The 21,861-nt window shown below is 37.1% G+C and overlaps 2 protein-coding genes, 1 long non-coding RNA gene and 1 pseudogene across 3 annotated transcripts; 2 read left to right on the forward strand and 2 right to left on the reverse strand.

Annotated features, from left to right (window-relative positions):
- Positions 1–1,035: 1,035 nt before the first annotated feature.
- Positions 1,036–7,274, reverse strand: LOC118761245 (annotated as a pseudogene).
- Positions 7,275–12,995: 5,721 nt separating this feature from the next.
- Positions 12,996–13,517, forward strand: LOC118761246 (ER membrane protein complex subunit 7-like). The gene has a single exon (XM_036499013.1). It carries the CDS (start codon positions 12,996–12,998, stop codon positions 13,515–13,517), a length of 522 nt encoding a protein of 173 aa, XP_036354906.1.
- A 1,043-nt stretch (positions 13,518–14,560) lies between these two features.
- LOC115228755 (dnaJ homolog subfamily B member 13-like) lies at positions 14,561–15,375 on the forward strand. Its single transcript, XM_029799266.2, has 4 exons — positions 14,561–14,655; positions 14,714–14,820; positions 14,855–15,016; positions 15,117–15,375. Exons 1-4 carry the CDS (start codon positions 14,588–14,590, stop codon positions 15,305–15,307), a joined length of 528 nt encoding a protein of 175 aa, XP_029655126.1. The 5' UTR covers positions 14,561–14,587; the 3' UTR covers positions 15,308–15,375.
- A 1,998-nt stretch (positions 15,376–17,373) lies between these two features.
- Positions 17,374–17,609, reverse strand: LOC118761248. The gene is made up of 3 exons (XR_004997237.1): positions 17,578–17,609; positions 17,468–17,544; positions 17,374–17,435 (listed from the first exon to the last, which is right to left on the reverse strand). It is a non-coding gene; the product is annotated as an uncharacterized LOC118761248 (long non-coding RNA).
- Positions 17,610–21,861: the final 4,252 nt, after the last annotated feature.

The following is a 21,861-nucleotide window of genomic DNA, read 5'->3' on the forward strand; positions in this document are numbered from 1 at the left end:
GCAAGGTTGCCTAGGGAGCTCATACCGAGCTTAAGGATGTAATCGAAATCAGATAGGAGGTCACTTCTGTGGAAACAGGGTGCACATCTTAGCGTATAAAGGACCTTAGGGGCGGAAAAGTGATTTCGCAGGAGGAAAAATGCAACGTGAGGGTCGATGTTTTTAAGCCTCTTCGAAAATGAAGCTTCTAGAGGGGAAAGAACCATAGGAGCCCCAAGGATGGATAGATTAGACTTTTCGGCATTACGAACGTCTGGAAGAATATTGGGGCAAACAAAAGAGACGGCAGAGAATAAACTTTGTTGAAGGTGGATATTCATAATTTCAGATTTATTTGCGTTAATGGATAGGCCAATGGCCAAGAGGGATGGAAGGATAATCCAGAGGTCGTCAAAAACCACTTCGGGAGGACCACAAATAGTTGCGTCCTCCAGGTATCAAATGTTAACAGGGGATCGGACAGAATGGGCGATGCCATTAACGCCTAAGGCGAAAAGCACAGGACCCAGGGGATCGCCTTGCTGGACTCCAGTAGACGAGGTGATAGGAACGTCGTCAGACATAAATATGCTTGGGGATGCGTAAGCGAGATGTACGAGGGAGTATGCGAAAGGAGCCATTTCGCAACAGCACTTCAGTAAGTGATCCCGTCGGAGTTAAAAGCATTAGATACGTCCAGCTTGACGATAATAAACTCCTCGGGAGATTCTAACAGCTCATGAATGGAATGGGCCGCGGCCTCGCAACCATTGGAAACGCCGACACCAAGTTGGGCAGGCAGAAAGTTTGGAAACAAACACGGGAGAATGGCATGACAGAGAAGCTTAGCGGAGAGCCTCCGAAAAACATTTCCCACAGCGATGGGTCTTACGCCGTTGTCCTTCTTCCCGAGGGCAGTAAGGTTTGCAGAAAAGAAGATACCGCGAGAAAAATCAGGAAGCGAACCGAAGATGAACTCCCTTTTCTAACTCTCCATAACTTAACTTATTTTCAAAAAAGTATTAGTTAAAAGTAATGGGCATCAATCTGCTTAATATTCGGCAATATTTTAAGTACACTTGCGACGTAAAGTGGAGATATATTCCCTAAAAATACGAAAGCAAAAAAACTTTTAGTTGATTCAAACCAGAGAGGATTCCTTTCCAAATAAATACAGCTAAGATTCAACTTGTCGACCAGTTGGTTGAGTTCCGCAAAATCTTCCAATTGGTTATTGTCAAACTTTCATAATTGAACAACAACAACCCAGAATTCTTCGAGGAAATTAAGAGAATCCAAATTCTCCAAATGTTTAATGAAATTGCAGGACAGATCAAGGATTTTCAAATGTATCTTGTAATGAGAAAAGACGGCAACCATATTCTGCAGCCCTTCCATCACAGTAATACCGTTGTGACTCAGATAGAGTTGTCTCATTTCAGTAAGTGTACCCAGACCCTCTATTTTAGTGATTCGGTTACTCTGCAATCAAAAAAAGGCCCAACCTGTAAAGAGAAGATCCTCAACTGAGTGTTATTTTCCAATCCCTCTATTTTCCTGATTTTGTTTTTCCCCAAATATAGTTCCTCCAAGCTGGTTAAATGAGCGATATTCGATATATTCTTAAATGTACATCACTTTTAATACTCTCAGTTTATTATCTCCCAACTCCAGTAGACTCAGCTTCTCGTTACATTCAAGGTTTTCAATCACTTGGATGCGATTGTGCACAAAATATAACTTCCGCAATTTCACGAGTGTGTCGAGTCCCTCGATCTTGGCTATTCTGTTGAACGATAGGTCGAGGATTCTCAATTTATATTAAATGACCAACTCTAAATTGACAAGAGACTCCAAATTCTCGATTTTCTCGATCAAATTGTCGTATAACACGAGTTCTACTAAATTCTCGTTTAAACAAGAAAGATTTTCTATTTTCTTGATCAAATTACGTCTGAATGAAATTTCCTATTTTATCAACATCTATCCAAACTTTGCAGCATAGCAAACACTCAAGGTTCTCTATGTTTTTGTACCTGCACTCGTCTAAGTACACAGATTCTGAATTTGGATCATCGACAGTCATTACATTGGCTGTTTCCACATTCTATTTAATTATATGAATATATTTTATTCAACATTTATGTCTGCCTCACTAAAGTCCTCATTTCCCATAATAATATTTAAATTTTATATATAATAATGTTTGACAAATACAATAATTAAAAACAATAACAATTATAAACATGATATTGCCCATTTTAGGTATATTGTAAAAACATGTTGAATATTTTTCAGTATTTCTCAATAGTTTGCATATCCATTCGAAATCTAAGAAAAATAATTTCATGAATTTTGCTAGGCAACTGTAACATTAAAATTGGGGAGGGATCCTGCCTATGAATTGATATTGGCAGGAAATGTTTTTGTGGAAAACCATCGACCTAGTCTCATGATCGCATAGATTATACTAAATGGCATGGAACAGAACAAATTGTAATCTACTAATGAGCTTATTTAAACTTGTTACAGGCCTTTATATTTAACTCCATTTTATATCTTCTATGAATGAGAAGGAAGAATTGGATTTCCGGTGTGGTTTGTGATAGTAATTGATTTAGTAAAATAAATTTATATGATTAAAATCTCCATATCTAATTAAACAAATATTTCAGTTTTGTTTCTGTGGTGCACAGTAATTGTAACATGGCCGTGATTGATAATTTATTGCTTAAAAAATTATATGAATCTGGAGACCCGGCCCGCTTATTGGAAGATTTGGTGAAAATAATAATAAAATGGTGGGATGAAAGTCCGGGGAGTGCCGCCAACAGGTAAGAGAACATCTTTTAATTTCTAGTCAGTATACATCTGATTTAGTATGTTCTATCCATCAATGCTTATGTTGGCTCAACAAATCATATATCAAATTCAACTGCTATTCTAAAGAAATAGAGAATTATCGTAATTATTGCATAGAAATTGATTCGAAACAAACTGCAGGAATGCAGCACGTGGAGCAGCTAAAAAATGAACTTAAGGAAGCCAGGTCTATCAAAAGCCACAGACAAGGTTGGTCACCCAATTTATCAAGAATATTCTATTTTATCTTCGATCATCAAAAACGAACCAAGTCGGAGTGAAAGCAATGCCAAAATTCAAGTCCTGGAGAAGGAGGTAGCACGTTTGCAGGAGGAGGAACTGCAAGCTAGACAGAGAGTGAGTTTATATATTTAACAGACCAAGTTTAATAATGGGTTGAAACATTTATATGTTCTCAAAAATATTCTTGTGGAGCTCAGGACTCTGTTCGCACGCAATAGCGACATGCCTCATGAACAGTCCGATGGTCGTGTTAATATTTGCTGATTATTATAAATTAATACTTTATTTTTTACTTTGTTGGTTTCTCAGATTCTTTTACTTCTAAGTAATTTCGTTACCCTAATGACCCATTCCCAATGTTTGTTAAAGATGATGCAAAGTCAACTTACTTGAATCTATTTTTAAAGGGCAAAACGTGGATATTTCGAATGTTAGAAAGTTCTGAGCAAAAAGAAAGCTGAAAATTTTATTCTTATTGACAGAATGGTATATCTGCGAACTACTAATCGACACTACGTGCGTGCTTTAACAAACACAGAAGAAATGAAAATCATTGGTCAAAAAATCCACAAAACAAACTATTGTAGACATAATGTTTTGGATGCACTTTGCAGAAGAAAATTTTTATAATTAAGCAAAACACAAATTCGTAAAGTCGTTATTATAGATTTGAAAATCAAAATAATCATTTTTCTTGGTTATTGCCTGTAGTAGACATATATTCAAAATATGCATTCGCCAGGATCCTACTGAACAAAAACGGGAGAGATGTGGCCAATAAATTAAAAGAAATTAGTATAAATCACCGGCCTTGTAAATATTTACAATCAGACGATAACATTATTATAATTAAAACGTCAAAACCACAGTAAAAACCGAACAAACTTCAAGTGATCCCGATGCACTCAACCAGGGACCTCATCCTCGCTCGGTGATCTTTCCACAAACGCAAACAAGATCTCACCGGGCAGCTGGTCGCATTTGTCGCGAAATTTGCAAATTAACTGAAGTTCTGCTTGATCAGGTGCTCCAGAGGAGCCGGACCAGAGCGTTTGTTATCGTGGGACCAACGTTCAGTTAATCTGAGGGGCCTTTGTTGGACCTCCTCGGTTTGCATCCTGTTGGACCACGAAAACCGCGCATAGGAAATGGACGGTTCGAAGTATTGACGGTAAATATTCACCAATATCAAGTGGGAACCGTTTTTCCATAAACCGGATAGGCTTCTGAGCACGTTCATTTTTTCTTCAAATTTACGAAGAAGGTTGTTTGCGTGCAGGGAGAAGCAAAGGTACATGTCGAGTGTCACCCCTAGAACCGTCTGGCTTCTTTACGAAAGTACGGACACATTGTTCAACTTCAAGTCGACTGAAGCCCTTTCCAATCTTTTATCAGATGTGAAAAGGGACGTGGCGGACTTTGCCGGTTTCATTTAACCATAGGTTGAGCCGATTCAAGTTAGCTTGGAGCCTTTTAGAGGCCTTCTGGATGTCCCGGTCCTTAGACCTCCGAGGCACACCCTTCCCCTTCGTCCACTTAGGAAGTTGGTGATCTTTCTAGGAGTTTGAGTTTCAGTGGAAATTAAGTTTGGAATATCTTCCTTGATATGAGTTTTCTCAAAACAGAGTCGAAGGCTTTTTGTATGTCTACGGAGCAAAGGACGGTCTTTTGGTGCCTCGGTTTGCTTGCAAAACCGGTACAGATGAAGTTTGACAAGGATTGAAGGTATGAAGACGTGGACTTCGCCTTCTTGAACCCATGTTGAAAAGGTTTTTCGGTTAAAAATTCTTCTATTTTTCCAAGAACCATCCTTTCTATGATTTTTGACATGGAGCATAACAGGGAAACCGGCCTGAAAGTTGCCGGGTTGTCTCTTGGTCTTCCAGGCTTCAGTATCGGCCTTATTAGAGCCTAATTTTATAGTGACGTAATCACATTATGGTTGATCGAGTAGTTGAAGATAGTTGTTAGAAACGTGCCCCCTTCAACACCAAGATTTTTAATAGAATGACCGGGATTTTGTCCGGCGAGGAGAGTACGACGTTTTTGTGGAGTGCAAGGTATCCACCACCTCTTTTACTGAGAAGAGGAGAGGTTCCGACCGTTTCTTTAGGCTTCTGTTTGAAAGAAGTTAATCCGATTTCCTGTGCTCTTTGTGTGCTGTCTTCGCATAGAAAGTTGTTCACGTCTTTTTGAGCATATTTTTTAGCAGATTCGGTAGTGTCGCCCTTGGCCAAGTGCCGAATGGCTTTCCACACTTCTCCTGTAGAACGATTACGGTTCACGCCTATAAGGATCCGATTTCATTTCAAAAAAGTGTGTCTGTGTTCACTAGTCTTCAATTCTCTGTTCAATGATCTGATACGGATCATTCAACTTCCCTTTTGATCTTCATCGCGATCGGGTTGTGTTCGTTTCTCGTCTCATAGAGGACTGACCACTCCGTAGTCAATGCGAAAGATGAAGACCATAGAGTTACATCGGGTGACGTAGGTTTATCAGTCATTCTGAGTGGAGTCCTTGTGTTCCTCGATGGATCGTTCAGAATTGTTAAGGAGTCCAATTGGGAAAGTAAAAATGTTTCTCTCGTATTCGCCGACTGAGTTGACAGCCAAAGGGACTGTTTCACATTCAGGTCCCTCCATAAGATACCCCAATCGATGCGTGCCAGATTAGAGAGAGTTGGAAAGCTATAGCTCCTCAGACAAGAACCGGGGGGTGGAATGTACATATTGGCCAGCCATAATCGTCCCTTCGTTGTGCCAAGCGAGATCTCAATTAATTCGAGAACCTCATTAAAATTATACATGTAAAACCAATATAATTATAGTTATACACCCCTCGACATAAATATTGGTGAATCTTCAACTTACTTCATTCATACAAAGAATGATTTAATTTTTTCTTCAGATATATTTTAAAATCTGATAAAATTGATAAAAATTAATTTAATTATTTAAATTTTGAAATTTTGTCTAAGAAATTTAGAAAAAACAACGACTTTCATTGGCATAAAATTTGGTTATTGTGAGATTAATATGTAGAACAGCGGTTCTCAACCGTGGTCCCCGGGGACCACTAGTGGTCCCCAGAAAATTTTTAGTGGTCCCCAGGAATTTTCAAAAAATAAAAATATATTAAAGTTAAAAAATTGTACAATTAAGTATAAATCAAAAAAAAAACATGAAATTAATCAAGCGGTTCTCAATCGTGGTCCCCAGAAAATTTTTAGTGGTCCCCAGAAATTTTCGAAAATAACAATATATTAAATTTAAAACTAATTGTACAATTAAGTATAAATCAAAAACATTGAAATTAATCTGATTTGATTAGCGTGGTTTATCATTCTAGTTATGGTTAACAAGAATCGTCGTCTTTGGTCGAATTCTTACGTACAATTTGGATTCACTAAATTCATTGCCCCAAATAATGAAATAAAGGCAAAATGCATGATTTGCCATAAAATTTTGGGAAACAATTCACTGAAACCTTCTCAACTTAGGCGCCACAAAGAGTCTGTACACCCAGAAAATTCTTCCTCACATGAATATTTTAAAGTCAAAAGAACGAAGTTTGATTTACAGCCAAAGCTTGAGTGGTTTAATAAATCTCAAGATAAACCGAGATTAGAAGCATCATATGCTGTAATTTTAATTTATATCTAAAACAAATATGTCTCAATGATTATCGCAAAAAACAAAGCTGCACATAATTCTGGTGAAAAGTTAATCAAACCAGCGGCTTTTGAAATGGCTCGAATTTTGTTTGGTCCGGATGCAGTTACCAAACTTAAGGACATACCATTATCCAACGATTCAATTTCCCGTAGAATTTCAGAATTGTCATCCGATATCCTGAAGCAATTAATTGAAAGAATCAAAAAGTAAATGCAGAATAAGTATTCAATTGGACGAGTCAACTGACATTTCTAACGTCTGTCAGCTTGTGTCCTATGTTCGCTTTGTTGATGATGAGAATATTATTGATGAGTTTTTATTTTGTTTGGAGATGGATGGACACACTCGTGGAGAGGACATCTTTAATATTTTTGACAATTTTATGAAGACGAATAAAATCCAATGGGATAAAGTTGGATCTATATGTCTGATGGTGCACCTGCGATGATTGGTCATCAATCTGGACTTGTTACTCGTATTAAGGATTTGGTTCCTGATATTGTTACAAGACATTGTGCATTGCACAAATATGCACTTTGTTTAAAAACTATGTGTTCGTCGTTAAGAGAAACACTAAACACTATTGTAAAAGTGATAAACTATATTCGATCTCGACCACTTAATCATCGAATTTTCCAAACTCTTTGTGAAGAGTTAGGAAGTAATCATTCTATACTACTTTATCATTCTGAAATTAGGTGGCTTTCAAGGGGGAAAATCCTTTCGAGAATTTGTGAACTTTCTCCTGCGATCTCTTTGTTTTTGCGTGATAATATGCAGCATGATTGGGCCGATCAATTCGATGATTTTACTTTTAAATCGAAAATGTATTATCTTGCCGATTTTTTTAACATTTTAAATGAGTTTAATTTGTCAATGCAGGGTAAAATTTTTATTAATTTATTTAAAGGTCTTTATATATCAATTGTCAAAGTCAATCAAATAATAATGGCTTTTAAAAAAAAGTTATTATTGTGGATAATGAAAATAAAAAAAGGAATAACATCAATGTTCCCAATGCTTGAATATCATCTCGGACACAACCCACCGGATAATGTTCTTCTAAGTCTGATAATCAAACATCTGGAAAATCTCAAGACAAAATTTGATGATTATTTTCCTGTTGAAGACCCAATTCCAAACTGGATCGTTCAACCTTTCTTGACCTCATTTAAAGAATATCAGGAACTCAATTTTCAGCAGAGCTTGATTGAACTTCAATGTAATCAGTCTGCTCAGATTATTTTCAAATGTACTTCATTATTAGATTTTTGGTATTCTCATAAATAATTACTTTTTATTGTTAGGTGTCAGATGGCGAAAGAATTTCCCATTTTGAGTAAAACTGCATTGGAATCAATACTTGCATTCCCCACTACTTATCACTGTGAAATGGCGATGTCGTGTCTGACTTTTCTAAAAACAAAATATAGAAATAGACTACGGGTACAAGATGATATGCGAGTAGCTTTGTCGAACATAGAGCCTGATATAAGTAAAATTATTCTGAGCAAACAAGATCAGAAATCTCACTAAATTACTATTAAATTTTCTGTTATTTTCATAATGTTCATGTTATTTTTATAATAATATTCGAACATGTCTAAACCTGGCCCTGACGAGGCCAAAAATTGTGCGCTAATACCAAAAAATGTTTATTTTATTTAAGGTGGTCCCACAAAATTTTATAGTGCAAAAGTGGTCCCCAGTCTAAAAAAGGTTGAGAACCGCTGATGTAGAATAACCTCCTTTTGCCGAATAGATCTCCCAACACTTTTTTTTCATTGACTCAACTAATTTTTCAAGTGTTTTTGATGGAATAGAATTCCAAATATCTAATAGATTTTCCTTCAGTGCCTGAATGTTTTCATTTTTTCTTTGCCTAATTTGAACCTTCATATAAGCCCACAAATGCTCTATCGGATTTAAATCCGCAGATTGCGAAGGCCATTCTAATTTTTAAATATTTTTTTCGCGAAAATATTGAATAATTATTTTTGATGTATGGCAGGGAGCGTTGTCTTGTTGAAAAATATAGTCAACAATCCCCATTTTTTGTACAGAAAATGGCAAATTATTGGTCAAAATAGATTGATATTTTGCAGAATTAAGCGTTTTGTCTATAAATACCAAATCGCCTACCCCATGATAGGAAAAACAACCCCACACCATGACTTTCCCTAATTTTTTATTACATCATAATTTACCTTTTCCAAATTTGACAGTTGGAGTAATATTTTCGAATTTATTCATTTCAAATTTTTTTCTATACACAATTTTTCTTTTTTGGATCGGTAATAATTCAAAAATACATTCATCAGAAAAGATTATTGATCTAAAATCATGGTCTGAAATTTGAAGAAATTTTTGGAATCTGGAAACCATGTGTTTTTTTGTTAGAAGTGGTTTTTTCTTTGCAATTCTTCCGAAAATTCCATTTTTATTTAAATTTCGTATTATGGTTCGAGACGAGACACGTGTTCCAGAAAACTTTTCTATTTCATTAGAGAGTTCAGAAGCAGTTAAAGATGAATTTTCCTCTGATGTGCGTACCAAATGATTAATTTGCACATTATTCAAAATTGATAGTCTTCCAGAACCATGTTGGCGGTCATATGATCCAGTTTTATTGTATTTCTTGATAAAATTTACGACTGTTGAATATGGAACACCGGTTTCTTTAGAAATTTTAATATATGACATATTTAAGTCGTATAGCGCAATTATTTTCCCTTTCATAAACGAATCGAGAGTATTATATCTAAAAATATTTTTTTATTAAGATCAATCTCTAAATAGCATAATTTGACGGTTTACATTTTATAACCAATTTTTATGTCACTAACCTAATTGCCGACATGCTTTAAATTTCTTGAAATATTAAAATTTAAATCTATTTTAATTATAAATACAAAATAAATATTATTTTAGAAGATCTAAAGGATCTTAAAGTATGAATTTATTCGTTTTTAAATGAAAAAAAGCAGGAAAGATTAAATAACCAAATTTTTTGTCGAGGGGTGTATCTAGTCAGTTGAGAAGTTAAAGCCCAGCCGAACGGATTACTTGCACGTTCCCGCGCACGATTGCGAGCGAGATCCTCTGTCTCAACCAAGAGGACTCGCAAGCATCCATTTTCTTCCGAGCAATGAGGATGCCGAGGTCTTCTATGAAGTATGAGGTGAGCAGACCGGAAGCGCCTGATGTCTCAAAAACCACAGGCACGAAGGAATGCCGATTGGCAAGATTCTTGTACTTTTCTACTTTGCGGGCTTCCGCCAAAGCCGCGGCCGAAGCAGATGACAGTAAGGCGGATGGGGACCACGTGTCTGCACACGTTAAATGCAAATTGAACTGTTATATGAAAACATCGATTCCCAGAGAATTCTTGCTTTGAATTTTCCACGTTTATTCTAATTTGTGTACGTGGTTTAAAGGGAATTTCAGACGCAATTTAAAATTAAATTTTTTTTACAAAATATGAGATTTTTGCATCATTTTATAATTTTTTTCTTTCAGTTATCTTGATTAAAGTTGACTAATCTATAACATATTTATTTTCTAATCATTTTTAAGCACAAATAAAATTAATTTCAACATAGCCGAGTGTTTTTTGTTTATGCAACAAAATTTTTGTGTTTGATAAAACAAATAATGATATAACGATAATCGAATTCGTGGTCACATCCTACTAAGTCAACTGAAAGCATATCGAAAATAAAGAACTTCAACAAGTATAATCTATTTTCTAGAAATTGGCACAGATCCACAAGGCAAGAGTCGCGATATATTTGTCGTATTGATGTGGGATAGAGTAGTGACCTTTTTCTATACGTCCTACATGAAAAAATTGAATATAGATGTTTCGACTAAGGCCTACATTTAGTCAGTGACAATCAAGAAAACGTTGAAGGGAGGGTTGCGAACAAACGTGGCACGAATGTTGAAAACCACAAAATTACAAAAAAGACAGATAGTCTTATAGCTTGAGGAGTAAAACTGGGAGTGTCAGTCGAACTGCCAGAGGAGTCGGTGATCGTTCTCAACCTGAAATCTCTCTTAACCGGTGACAATAATTAAATGTCACAGACATTGTTAATATTTATACACATAAAAATATTTGTGTTTAGGAAAATACAAATAAATGTTCGTTCAATAAAATGCGTGGATCGAAATGGAATTTAATATTAGCGTAGGATGCTTGAGGTTAACCACTTATAAATATAGTTTTTCAAATGACAAACTGAATGATGGGAAATAATGACGTAATTAAAGTTCACTCACGTTTTTAGGATGAAGTCACAGAAATGCTTGACGACTTAAATATTGTTCCGAATAATAATAAATTTGAAAAGTAAAGAATTTTTTATAAATATTTTTAGTTTTGTCAACGAAAAAATTGATGATCCGAAATACAAATGGGAAAAGTCAGAAAACGAGATTGGACCGCGCGAGGAAAATCTGTATTTATTAAACATTTTATAATTTTTTAGTTATGTTACATCTGCGAATGTCATAAAGAATTTTGATGAATCCGAAAACAATTAAATGTTCCTTTATAAAACTATATTTACTCGATTGTTTTTTTGTTTTTGTATAGATTTTCCTTTTCTAAATGAATTTTTGTCAGATGATATGAACTGCAAATTGAAAGGCTGTGAAAGGGTTCTCAGGATCAAAACATATTTTCTCAAAAACGGCTAGAAAAATCTGTCAGAAAACACAGTTTCCCAGAAGATCGATTCTCTTATTCGTAACTTGGTCTTATTTATTTAGTCCTACATATTGAAATTCTCCATTTAAACAGTAAGAAAAATAAAAAGATCCTATTAATTCCGGTAAGTTTTTTTCTGCAGCTTCTCTTATTTCAAGACTGAAATTTTAAATATTAGGTCAAGGCGTCAGGATTCGTTACTGAAAAAGTATCGCTGGTAGTTTGCGTTTTATGAAGACATTTTTTATTTACCAAACGAAGAGAAATATCTCGTGTGGACTTATTCTGACCGTCATCTAGGTCTATGCAGTTTTAGGTACTTGAGAGAATGAGACAATTTAATTGATCGCCTCGTGTTTTAAGACCTATTTAGTCTAGGTATTAGACAGAAAGGGCCAAATAAGAATTGGGACAAACCACATATCGATCAAAGTCGTATTTCTAATCCAATAAAGTTTCTAGCATTGAAAGCTGCATCTAGCTCACTCATCCCCCGGTTACCGACTGGTTGCGGTTCCAAGGTAAGTAATCGATAATTGTCTGAGGTCTTTTTTTAGCTGTTTTGACATTGTTTTGTAATCGCTTTCCACGTTTAACACTAATTTGTGGACGTGGTTAAAAAGGAGTGGCAGCCGCAAGTTAACATTGAATTTTTACAAAATATAAGATTATTGGATTATTATATAATTTGTTTCTGGGGCAAGACGCTTACTCATCTGAAGAAACTTGACCGTCTGTGCACCCATCGTTCTAGAGATCCCAGGGAATTTATCTTCTTTTGTCAGAGGATCTCGCTGGCTGTTTTACGCGGGAATTGTTTCTCAATCCTGCGAGCCGGTACTTAATAGCTAGATTATTATATAATTTGTTTCTTTCAGTCAGTTTTTGTTTATGTTGACTAGTCTATGACATATTGTTGCACAATCCTTGTCACAAATCAGGTATTAGTGTAGCAGAAACAACACCGTCTTCACGGGTTGCTCCCAAAGGAATGAACAAGTTTTTTTGCGGATAGAGAAAAGACCATGACATCGGAAAGGTGATCGGTTTGTTTGGCGATCTAAGTTCCTTTCTCGTGGTGGCAAATGATAGTTTTACGTCGGTTTAAGTACCAAAGATCCGTAATCATCTCTCTGTCGGATTGAATATCTTCCGTGATCTCGGTTATCTTTCGAAATTCAACAATGTATTATCATTTCTGAATGCGGAAAGATAACAAGAACAATCTCGATGAGCTCATATTCAAGAATATAATGTCACTCTCCAAAAATGGACTTGCCAGCGGGAAAGTCTTCAAATTAAAGGGATTTCACTCTCTCCCTGGCAAACTGAGTGCGGGTAGATTCTCAAAGGTGTCCAAAAAAACTTGTGACCCTAAAGAGACTAACTGGCTGTTCAGCATGTCACCTTAGCTATTGCCCGCAGGAATTTCTTTCCAATTCGTATCACGTAAGGGCTCTCTTCTTCTTTTGTTTAATTTCCGTTAATAAAAATTGTTTAAAAACGTTTAATCTCCAATAATGATATTCTGGTTCTTGTGTGCTGCTAGTTCAGCCTTCACAAATACATCAATATCAGTGAAAGGAATAATCTCAAATAAGTATGAATCCTCAAATCAATGGCTTTCGTTAATCTCTATTACACTCTTGGATGGAGGGAAAATTACTCATACAACATTCCCAAAACACGATTCCACATTCTCTTTTGCAGGATTGACTCCCGGATCTTATATTATGCAAGTCACTTCACCGACATATGCTTTCGACTCAGTCAGACTGGACGTCTCGCCACGTCTTTCTATTCGTGCTAGAAAACTGAACCTTCTTCAATTGGGCAGTGTTGAACTACTTTCTCATAAACCATTGAAACTCCGTGCCCTGAGTAAGCACGTTTTCTTTGTAGAGAGGCCTAGAATCAAACCAAAGGAAGTTATTTTTAATCCAATGGTTAATTCCAATTTTCCTATATTAGTTTTTGGTAGCATTTTTGATGGCAATCTCTATTTTTTTAATGCCCAAGTTGAAGAAAATACAAGAAAATGAAGAACGAAGGCAGAGAGTTAAATCTCCTTTTTATGTTTAGGAAGAGTCTGGGGAACCTGAACCCGTGGTCGAGAAAAGTCAGGCTGTCACAGATTTGGAAATCTTCAGAAATGGCCTTTTATAATTGATAAAATTAACATCTAATTATAATCTAAACTTTTTTTTCTTATTTTTTGAAAAGAGTGGAGATTAGGAGTGTCGCAGGCTTGAGAGTCAGTCCGGCGAAAACGTGCTGCGAATCGAGAGGCAGTCCCCGCGAAGAATCGAGACCCAGATGCGCTGGAAGAGCCAACTCGATCCTCCGGTCATTGGTCTTTCAGCGATTTTTTCGCTTAACAACTTCTCAGCCTCTTTACCGACCACGCCAGTGGTCTCGAAAGCGAGGGGCACGAACTCATAGACTTTAGAAACCTGACCGTATTTCAACATTTTCTTTTCCTCTGCAAGCGCGCAAGCATAGCCTGGCGAACATGCCAGACAATAGAAAACACAGATTATTTTAAACAGCCGGCGCATAGGATGGCCTGACAGTTCCTTCGGAAGATTGCCATCATTAAGCCCAGAGTGGCGATGGAAACGGCCAGAGCTACGACGGCAAGATAGGGATGTAGTCCTAGGGTTTCAATCGTTCGACCGCAACGGCATTGATTCTCACGGCAGACCTTTAATCCTAAGCGCAGAGGCTTCGATGCGGAGGCATTCGTTATCTAATAATGTTTCAACTGACACCATTGGGATAGCTGTCAGCCATGCTCCTGAATACTTTTGAGATCAAAATCATGTTAAAAATTTTAATGAAAGTTATTCCTATCAAGAACAACCCGATCATTTCTGGTGAAAAAATGCAAGAATCATTCGTTCAGAAAAATCTGGGATAAATTATTTTGTCGTAATTCTTCTTTTTTGTCATTCTAACTCGGCGATCCATAATTTATTGTTTTTAGCTTTACAGTTGTCACTAAAATCACCAGTTCTAAAAAAATTGTCGATTTATATTCGAAATTAAAATTTGAATTATTTATTGTAGTCGAGAAAAATAGGAATAGCAATCTAGTTACTAGGAAACTAACATGGGACTGGACTATTATAATATACTTGAAATCAGCAAGTCAGCGAAAGACGCTGAAATAAAGAAAGCGTATGTGTCTAATCAATATTGCAAACATTAATGAATAATATTTAATTTTTAAATTAAGATATCGAAAACTGGGACCTATATTTCATCCTGAAAGGAACAAGGGGGATCTTCTTGCTGCCGAACGTTTCAATAACATTTGTGAAAGTTACGATGTTCTTTCCGACGGTAGCATCAATTAATAATTTTTCTTTAATATCAGCTCGTAAAAAAGCAATTTATGATCAATTTGGGGAAGAAGGACTTAAAAGCGGAGTTCCAATCTCTTCAAATCCAGCAGGTGCATGGACTCAAGGATATACTTATCACGGAAACAGTAAAAAAGTATTTCATGATTTCTTCGGTGGCGACAATCCATTTTCGGGTATGTGTTAGGCTCAGTAATTTTATAACTTAAATTAAATTATTCATTAACTTTCTTAGTGACTTCTTTAATCACTCCGAAACATAATATGTTTTAATAGAATATTTCGACCAGGCAGATGGAGATATGGTGATGGGCTTTGGTGGATTATATGGGCGCAGCGCAAAAACTCAGGACGATTCGATTGTGAACGATTTGCCGCTTACACTTGAAGAAATGTACTTTGGATGTGTAAAGAAAATGAAGATATCGCGAAGAGTATTGGCCAATAGTCCTTTTTTAAGGTTTTGAATGAGGATGGATATACTTCAGCCATGAGAGAAAAAATCCTCACAATCAATGTAAAGCCTGGATGGTCTGCAGGAACCAAAATAAAATTTGAAAAAGAAGGAGACCAATCATTAAATGCTATTCCTGGTTTATAAGATCAGATCTAATGCATTAGCGGATATAATATTTGTTATTTCGGAAATTCCTCACGAGTATTTTACGCGTATTGGAAATGACTTGATGATGAAACAAAAAATTAAATTAAGCGAAGCCTTGGCTGGATGTATCGTTACAGTCAGAACTTTGGATGGGAGAATTTTCAATGTTCCAATTAACTACATAGTTAAGTACGACATACATTTATATATTTAAAGAAACACTTTTGACAAAATAGTTAGAGGAGAAGGAATGCCTAAAGTAGACAATAATTCTCAAAAAGGAGACCTGATAATTCGTTTAGAGGTTGAATTTCCAGAAAGGCTAACAAGAAATCAGAAAAATGCACTTAAACTGGTGCTATCAAAGTAGAACACTAACTTAAATTATTAACAAACTGATATTAAATTAACTGTCGACTCTAATATTCTTACATCGCATCTAAGAATGCAAATTTAGTATTTTGATTTTATTTAATATGAATGATCTAGTAGTTAAGAATAATTTTTACCAAAAATTTCAGGGTTCGACTTAATTATATATAGATTTTTTACACTCAAGCGGCAGTTTTAAATGTTTCAATTCTAAAACAGAAAACATTAGCTATATATTTATGCATTTAAAATAAATCTTTAATTAGTATAATAATGTTTAACATTTATTAAACAAAAATCTTTAATTTCAAAGACCTTATAATATTAAATTATTAAAGAGTTGTTCTGAAATTGATTCGAAATCAATTTTGTTTGATTCTCTTTCAAAGAACAATTGAAAAACGCTAATTTCGCCATTTTCAAACGTTAAGCAAACGTAGAATTTGACAAATTCAATCTCCGGACTCGAATTATTAGCACTTGCTAGAATTATTCTAAATAAATTTAGATAATATTTACTTTTTATTTGAGAATTTTTCATAAAAAATAGGTTTTGTCATGGATACTAAAAGATCCCAAACATATATTTCAGATTTTTCACAAATACAAAAGAATTTGAGAGGAGAGGAATCAATCCATTTTACATAGATTGGAAAACTATTAGTAGAATTGAAAGTGAACAGAGGACGGTTGACATTGATATTGTAAAGGAATATTTGTTCGTTGCATGTACTAGTCTTTTAATTGAATAACAAATATAAACGATAAAATAATCAGGCAAGACTCCCGAAGTATCAACATTCGTCACTCTCCCTCCATCTAAAATTAAAATTATTTTTCTAACAATGACTAAAGCTCTCATAGATTCCAGATTTTCGATGTTTCTGCCAACGAATTGGTCCCACCTGATAATAATGAAAATAAGACATTTTTTACATTAGTTCCAAGAATTAAATTAACTTTGTCTTTGTAAGGAATACACAAACTTGAAACTGTCACACTCAAACTGACTGAGGAAACAAGCCACAGCTTCAATTTGGAATGGGGAAATGATCTTTGCTCATTTTTAGTACATTTATAGACAGACTTAAGTGTTTTATTATTTTATTTTACCCACGTGTTTATATTAGAGTTTTTGTCCATAGAAATAAGCTGATAATTTAAATATTCTATATTTGTTTTATTTATATTAAATACCTCTAAATTTGTTTCGGCCATATAACCTAGAAAAAATATATTATTGAATTCTACTCAGTGTTGTTTGACATTTGAACACACTCCACAGCAACCACGCGCTCCCAATGCTCGCCTTTGGTTCCATTTGTGCTATATGAGGGCGATATATTTGAAACTTTAGAAGATTGGATCATCATAACTGACAAGGTGAATTTACATTTTATATCCCACGCAACGACTGACCCTTCAATCTATCAATTGTGAATAATTTAATACATTGCCGGAAAATATTTCATCTCCAGTAATCGACGTGGTTAATGATACGACCGAAGTCTCGCAGTTCAACATTCTATTGTCAATTTTAAAATTAAAAAATACTTCTGTGGGATATTAAGGTCATCAATATTCCAGAAACAAACATACGATGACTTGTAAACAGTTTCCTGTTTTAAATTATGAAATTTATTTTTATTACAAGATTGCCTGGATTATGAACAGTTATAATTATATTTGGATCGAAAGGTGCAAATTTAACAACATTGCAGATACGATCTAAAATAATAACGCATATGGTTAAAATCTAACTTTTAATCAGGGGTGGAATTTGGAAACTGTGCAATTCTTGAAATATTTTGGAATTTGTTTTTGCGGAGCCTTTCATGCCATACCGGGTCTCTTCATTCAGGACAGCAAGAAGTATCTTAACTGATTTATGTATTCCAATACCTTTCCTGCTGTTTCAATAAATGATTTTAGATTCGGTTCATTTTTTAATTTGTATTTATTTTTCATTACTAAAAATATTTTAAAGTTTTTAAAAAAGATCTAACGAATTTCTTAAAGATTTAAAATTAATTTTAATAAATATATTCAAATTTATGTTATGAAACCTGCTCCACAATCTAAAAATATGCTTGGATTTTGGGTCCACATATTTGAAACAGTCAATGGAGTTGTTTGGATTTCTTGATCTAAACAATCTTCATTTGTTTGTACTGAAATCTAATAATGACAAATTAATTTTGTTTGGTTATTCACATTGCAGCATTTGATCACGGAAAACGATTGCATGTCTATTGGTGGTCTATCAATAATTTCGAACGAAAGAGAGTATTCCAATTTTATTATATTTTTCAAATGATTGTATTTTTGCTGCAATTTTGATAACTACATTCATTTAAAGTTATACTTTAAAAGATGATTCTTTTTTTTGTTTAAAAATGGTAGTTGAATTATTTAATTTATCTATTTCATCTTCATCCTATTTAAAAATTAGTAAAATTTCTTTTACTTCAAAATCACTTTCATAATTGTATTCAGTTGTCACAGGGGGAATCGTAGATTCTGCGTCCTCAGTCTTTATATACGTACGTTCTTCCGCTATAAAATACTATCCAAATTCTATGTTACATTTTTTAGACTTATTTGATAAATTTTCCAAAGAATACTTTTTTGTTTTTGCTGAAACTATCATAGTTTATAGTTACTTTTGGAAGAAATTTTGTTAGATTCGTCTTTAGTTTTAAGATAACGTTTATTTTTCTCCATAATCTAGAATAATTAAAATATAAAGTTACAAATTTTGGAACAATGAATAAATTATTCGTTGATTTTGTTTAAAAATAACTTAAAATAATGAAATAGCCTTTCGTGGAAACCTTAGTAACCAAATATGTTATTATTAAAACATATAATTTTTTTTTTTTATACAAACAGACAAAAATTACAGATAGCTAAGTTAGTAAGGCTCACGAGACACCCGACCAGCCGCGCGAATGGCGAAGACGTTCCCTCGGATCACAGCAATCGACAGACGTTCCAGGAGCCAAGAAAACTCTCTTGGATCGTGACTAGTCCTTGAAATCCGTCGACCGAGCGAGCGAAGGAAGCGGAGTGTCTTGGGACCGAAGATCCCGGAGGACTCCAAGGCAATGAGAGTAAAGAGCAGCGAGTTGGACAGGTGGCCGTACTTGAGAATCTTTCGCTCCTCGGCCTGCCTGGAAGCGTGCCCAGGATTGGCGGCGGACAGCGCGAGATTTCCCAGCGAGAACGTGTCCGAGCAGGTAGAATCCCAAATAAGGGATTTCCCCTGCTCGTAGGGGAAGGTGGACATGCCGTCAGGGCGTTTGCCATCCCCTCTATCCAATCCAACAGGTTCAAGGATAGACGGGATGCCTGCTGAGGCGAGGGCTCTCTGTACGACTGAGTTGAGTTCACTGTGACGGGGGGCACGACCGGCACTCCGCCGGCAAGCGAGGGGATGCAAACCGTACTCGTCAACAGTTCCCCCACAACGGCATTTGTGCGACTGGCAGATTTTCAGCCCGACACGGAGGGAGATTGCAATTCTTAGGCATTCCTTGTCCAACAGGTTCCCGATGGAAGGGAGAGGGAGAGCCTTTAACCAGACACCGCTGCTTTCACAGCGACCTGCACGGAGGCAAGCGACACGGTGTTGATTGGAGACAGGAAGCAGGCCTTCGAAGATTGCCTGACAAGAGATTTCGTCCCATTGGCGCTGTACAGATTGAGAGTTGGGCAGCTTCGAACCAAACCGAGCCTCCACCGACCACGGGCTGCAGAGTAAACTTCAGACAATTTCCGTTCGGGGAGGTTTCTAAGAACGATGTCTGAGAGAGTACGAGAAGCGTGATGAGCGGATAGGAATGCCGGAGGGCAAGATCGGAATAGGATCTCAAGCCAAGACCACCCCAGCGCACAGGCAGGGATGCCTGAGTCCAGCCTGGATCGTCGAAAGCCAGATTGCAAAGAGAGCTCGTACCGAGCCTGAGGATATTGTCAAGGTCGGAAAGAAGGTCGCCTCTTTGAAAGCAGGGTGCACATCTTAGGGTGTAAAGGATCTTAGGGACAGAGAAGTGGTTTCGGAGGAGGAAAAAAAGCCACATGAGGCTCGATGACTTTAAGCTTGTCGATCATTTTGGATAAGTGGGAAATTTTTCCAGCGAGTGAGCATTCGAGGGCAGAAGGCCCCATGGGGGCACCGAGAATCGTAAGATTTGATTTGTCCGTAATCCGGACGTCTGAGAGAATGCCTCGGCACGTGGAAATTGAAGCAGTGAAGTCACTCGGATTTAAGGCAATGTTCACGATTTCGGATTTATTGGCGTTTATAGATAGCCGATGTCCGAGAGGGAAGGGAGGATAGAACGAAGGTCGTCGAAAACAGCGTCGGGGGGACCGCAAATGGTTGCGTCATCCAGATACCATATGTTAACTGGGGATCGAACCGAGTGAGCGATACTGTTAACGCCCAAGGCAAAAAGGACAGGACCCAGGGATATCCCTGTTGGACCCCGGTGGCACGAAGAAAAGAAATGGGAACATCGTCGAACATGAGGATACTCGGAGAAGCGTATGAGAGATGTACAAGGGGATAAGCGAACGGAACCAGTTCGCGACAGCACTCCAGCAGGTGGTCACGTCTGATGGAGTTGTGAAAGCGTTTGAGACGTCTAGTTTGACCATGATAGCCGACTGGGAAGATTCGATGAGTTCACGGAGAGAATGAACGGCCGCTTCGCAGCCGTTGGGACCCCGACCCCGAGTTGGGCGGGGAGAAACACTTGAGACAAAAAAGGGGACAATTGCGTGGCACAGAAGTTGGCAGAGAGCCTCCGAAAGATATCCCAACGGCATGGGTCTCACGCCGTTGTCTTTTTCCCAAGGGCAGTAAGGTTGGCGGAAAAGAAAATATCACGAGCAAAATCGGGGAGGGAACCGGAGATGAAGCGGTTGCACAGGTTGGTAATTGAGCGTAGGAGTTTTCGACCAGCTTCGGCGCGGTAGTGGGAGACGTCAGGTCTTTCAGATGACCTGGTCTCAGACCATCTACACCACCACTGCTTCCAGGTGAAAAGTCCCTCAGGGCTTTCAGACAAGAGTTTCCGAGACAGCAAAAGGATTGAGAGCGAGGGTGTCAGGGGACGGCTGAGGCCTGAAGTCGTTTGGCTGAGGGGATGTTTTCCTGAGGGAATTTAAAACAGCAGGGGTCGTGGGCAAAAGGAGACTTGTCGAGGCAACCAGCCTAACTGCACCACGAACGTCGCCGTCCAAGAGTTTACTATTAATCTTTCTGTTGAGGTAATCGACGTCATTCGCGTGAGAGGACACATTATGGGATGGTGAACCAGAGGGAAATTCGGAGCTAGCGAGGTGGTCCCGCAGCCAGCGGATGGAAAAAAAGTTCTTATCGTACAAAGCCAATTCTTGTTTGACGGTTGTAGCCAGCGAGATGGAGGAGGTTCTCACACGGGCTCTTAATGGGGCAAAACCGAGACCGAAAGAGGCGAAGCAAAACAGCTTAAGCCAATCGGAATGGCCATCAGATGCCAAAGCCTTATCGATTGCGGCGGACAGGGAGGAGGCTGCAAAGATACGCGCAGTTTGGGATTCTGGATGGGATTTCCGGAGACGACGGAAGAGCTTGATAGATTTGAGAACTTCCTCGGCAGACGGGGATGTTGCGAATGGCGCTTTTTCGGGGAGTTCTTGCGGGCTGGAACACTGAACGGCTGGCAAGCACGGCAGGAAGGACAGTCCCAAATTAAGAGAGAGGCAGAAACGCGCCTGGAAAGACGCACGCAGAAGGTGGAAGAATCTGCCGCAACTCGAACAGACTCTCCTTTCTTGCGGTGTTACTAACTTCGCAAGTAGAGCATAAAAACAGAAGTGGGTTGGAAACAGAAAGACATAAAAAGAGAGCAAGATAAAAACAATGAACAAATGAATGACAAAAAAGAATGGAAAAAAAGGAGAGAATAAAGAGAAATGGAAAGAGAGAGAGAATAAAGAGAAATGGAAGAGAGAGAGAATTATTGAATTGAATAACAAATAGGAAAATGAACAAAT

This window comes from Octopus sinensis, unplaced genomic scaffold (assembly GCF_006345805.1).
Source record: "Octopus sinensis unplaced genomic scaffold, ASM634580v1 Contig10964, whole genome shotgun sequence".
Lineage (NCBI taxonomy): Eukaryota > Metazoa > Mollusca > Cephalopoda > Octopoda > Octopodidae > Octopus > Octopus sinensis.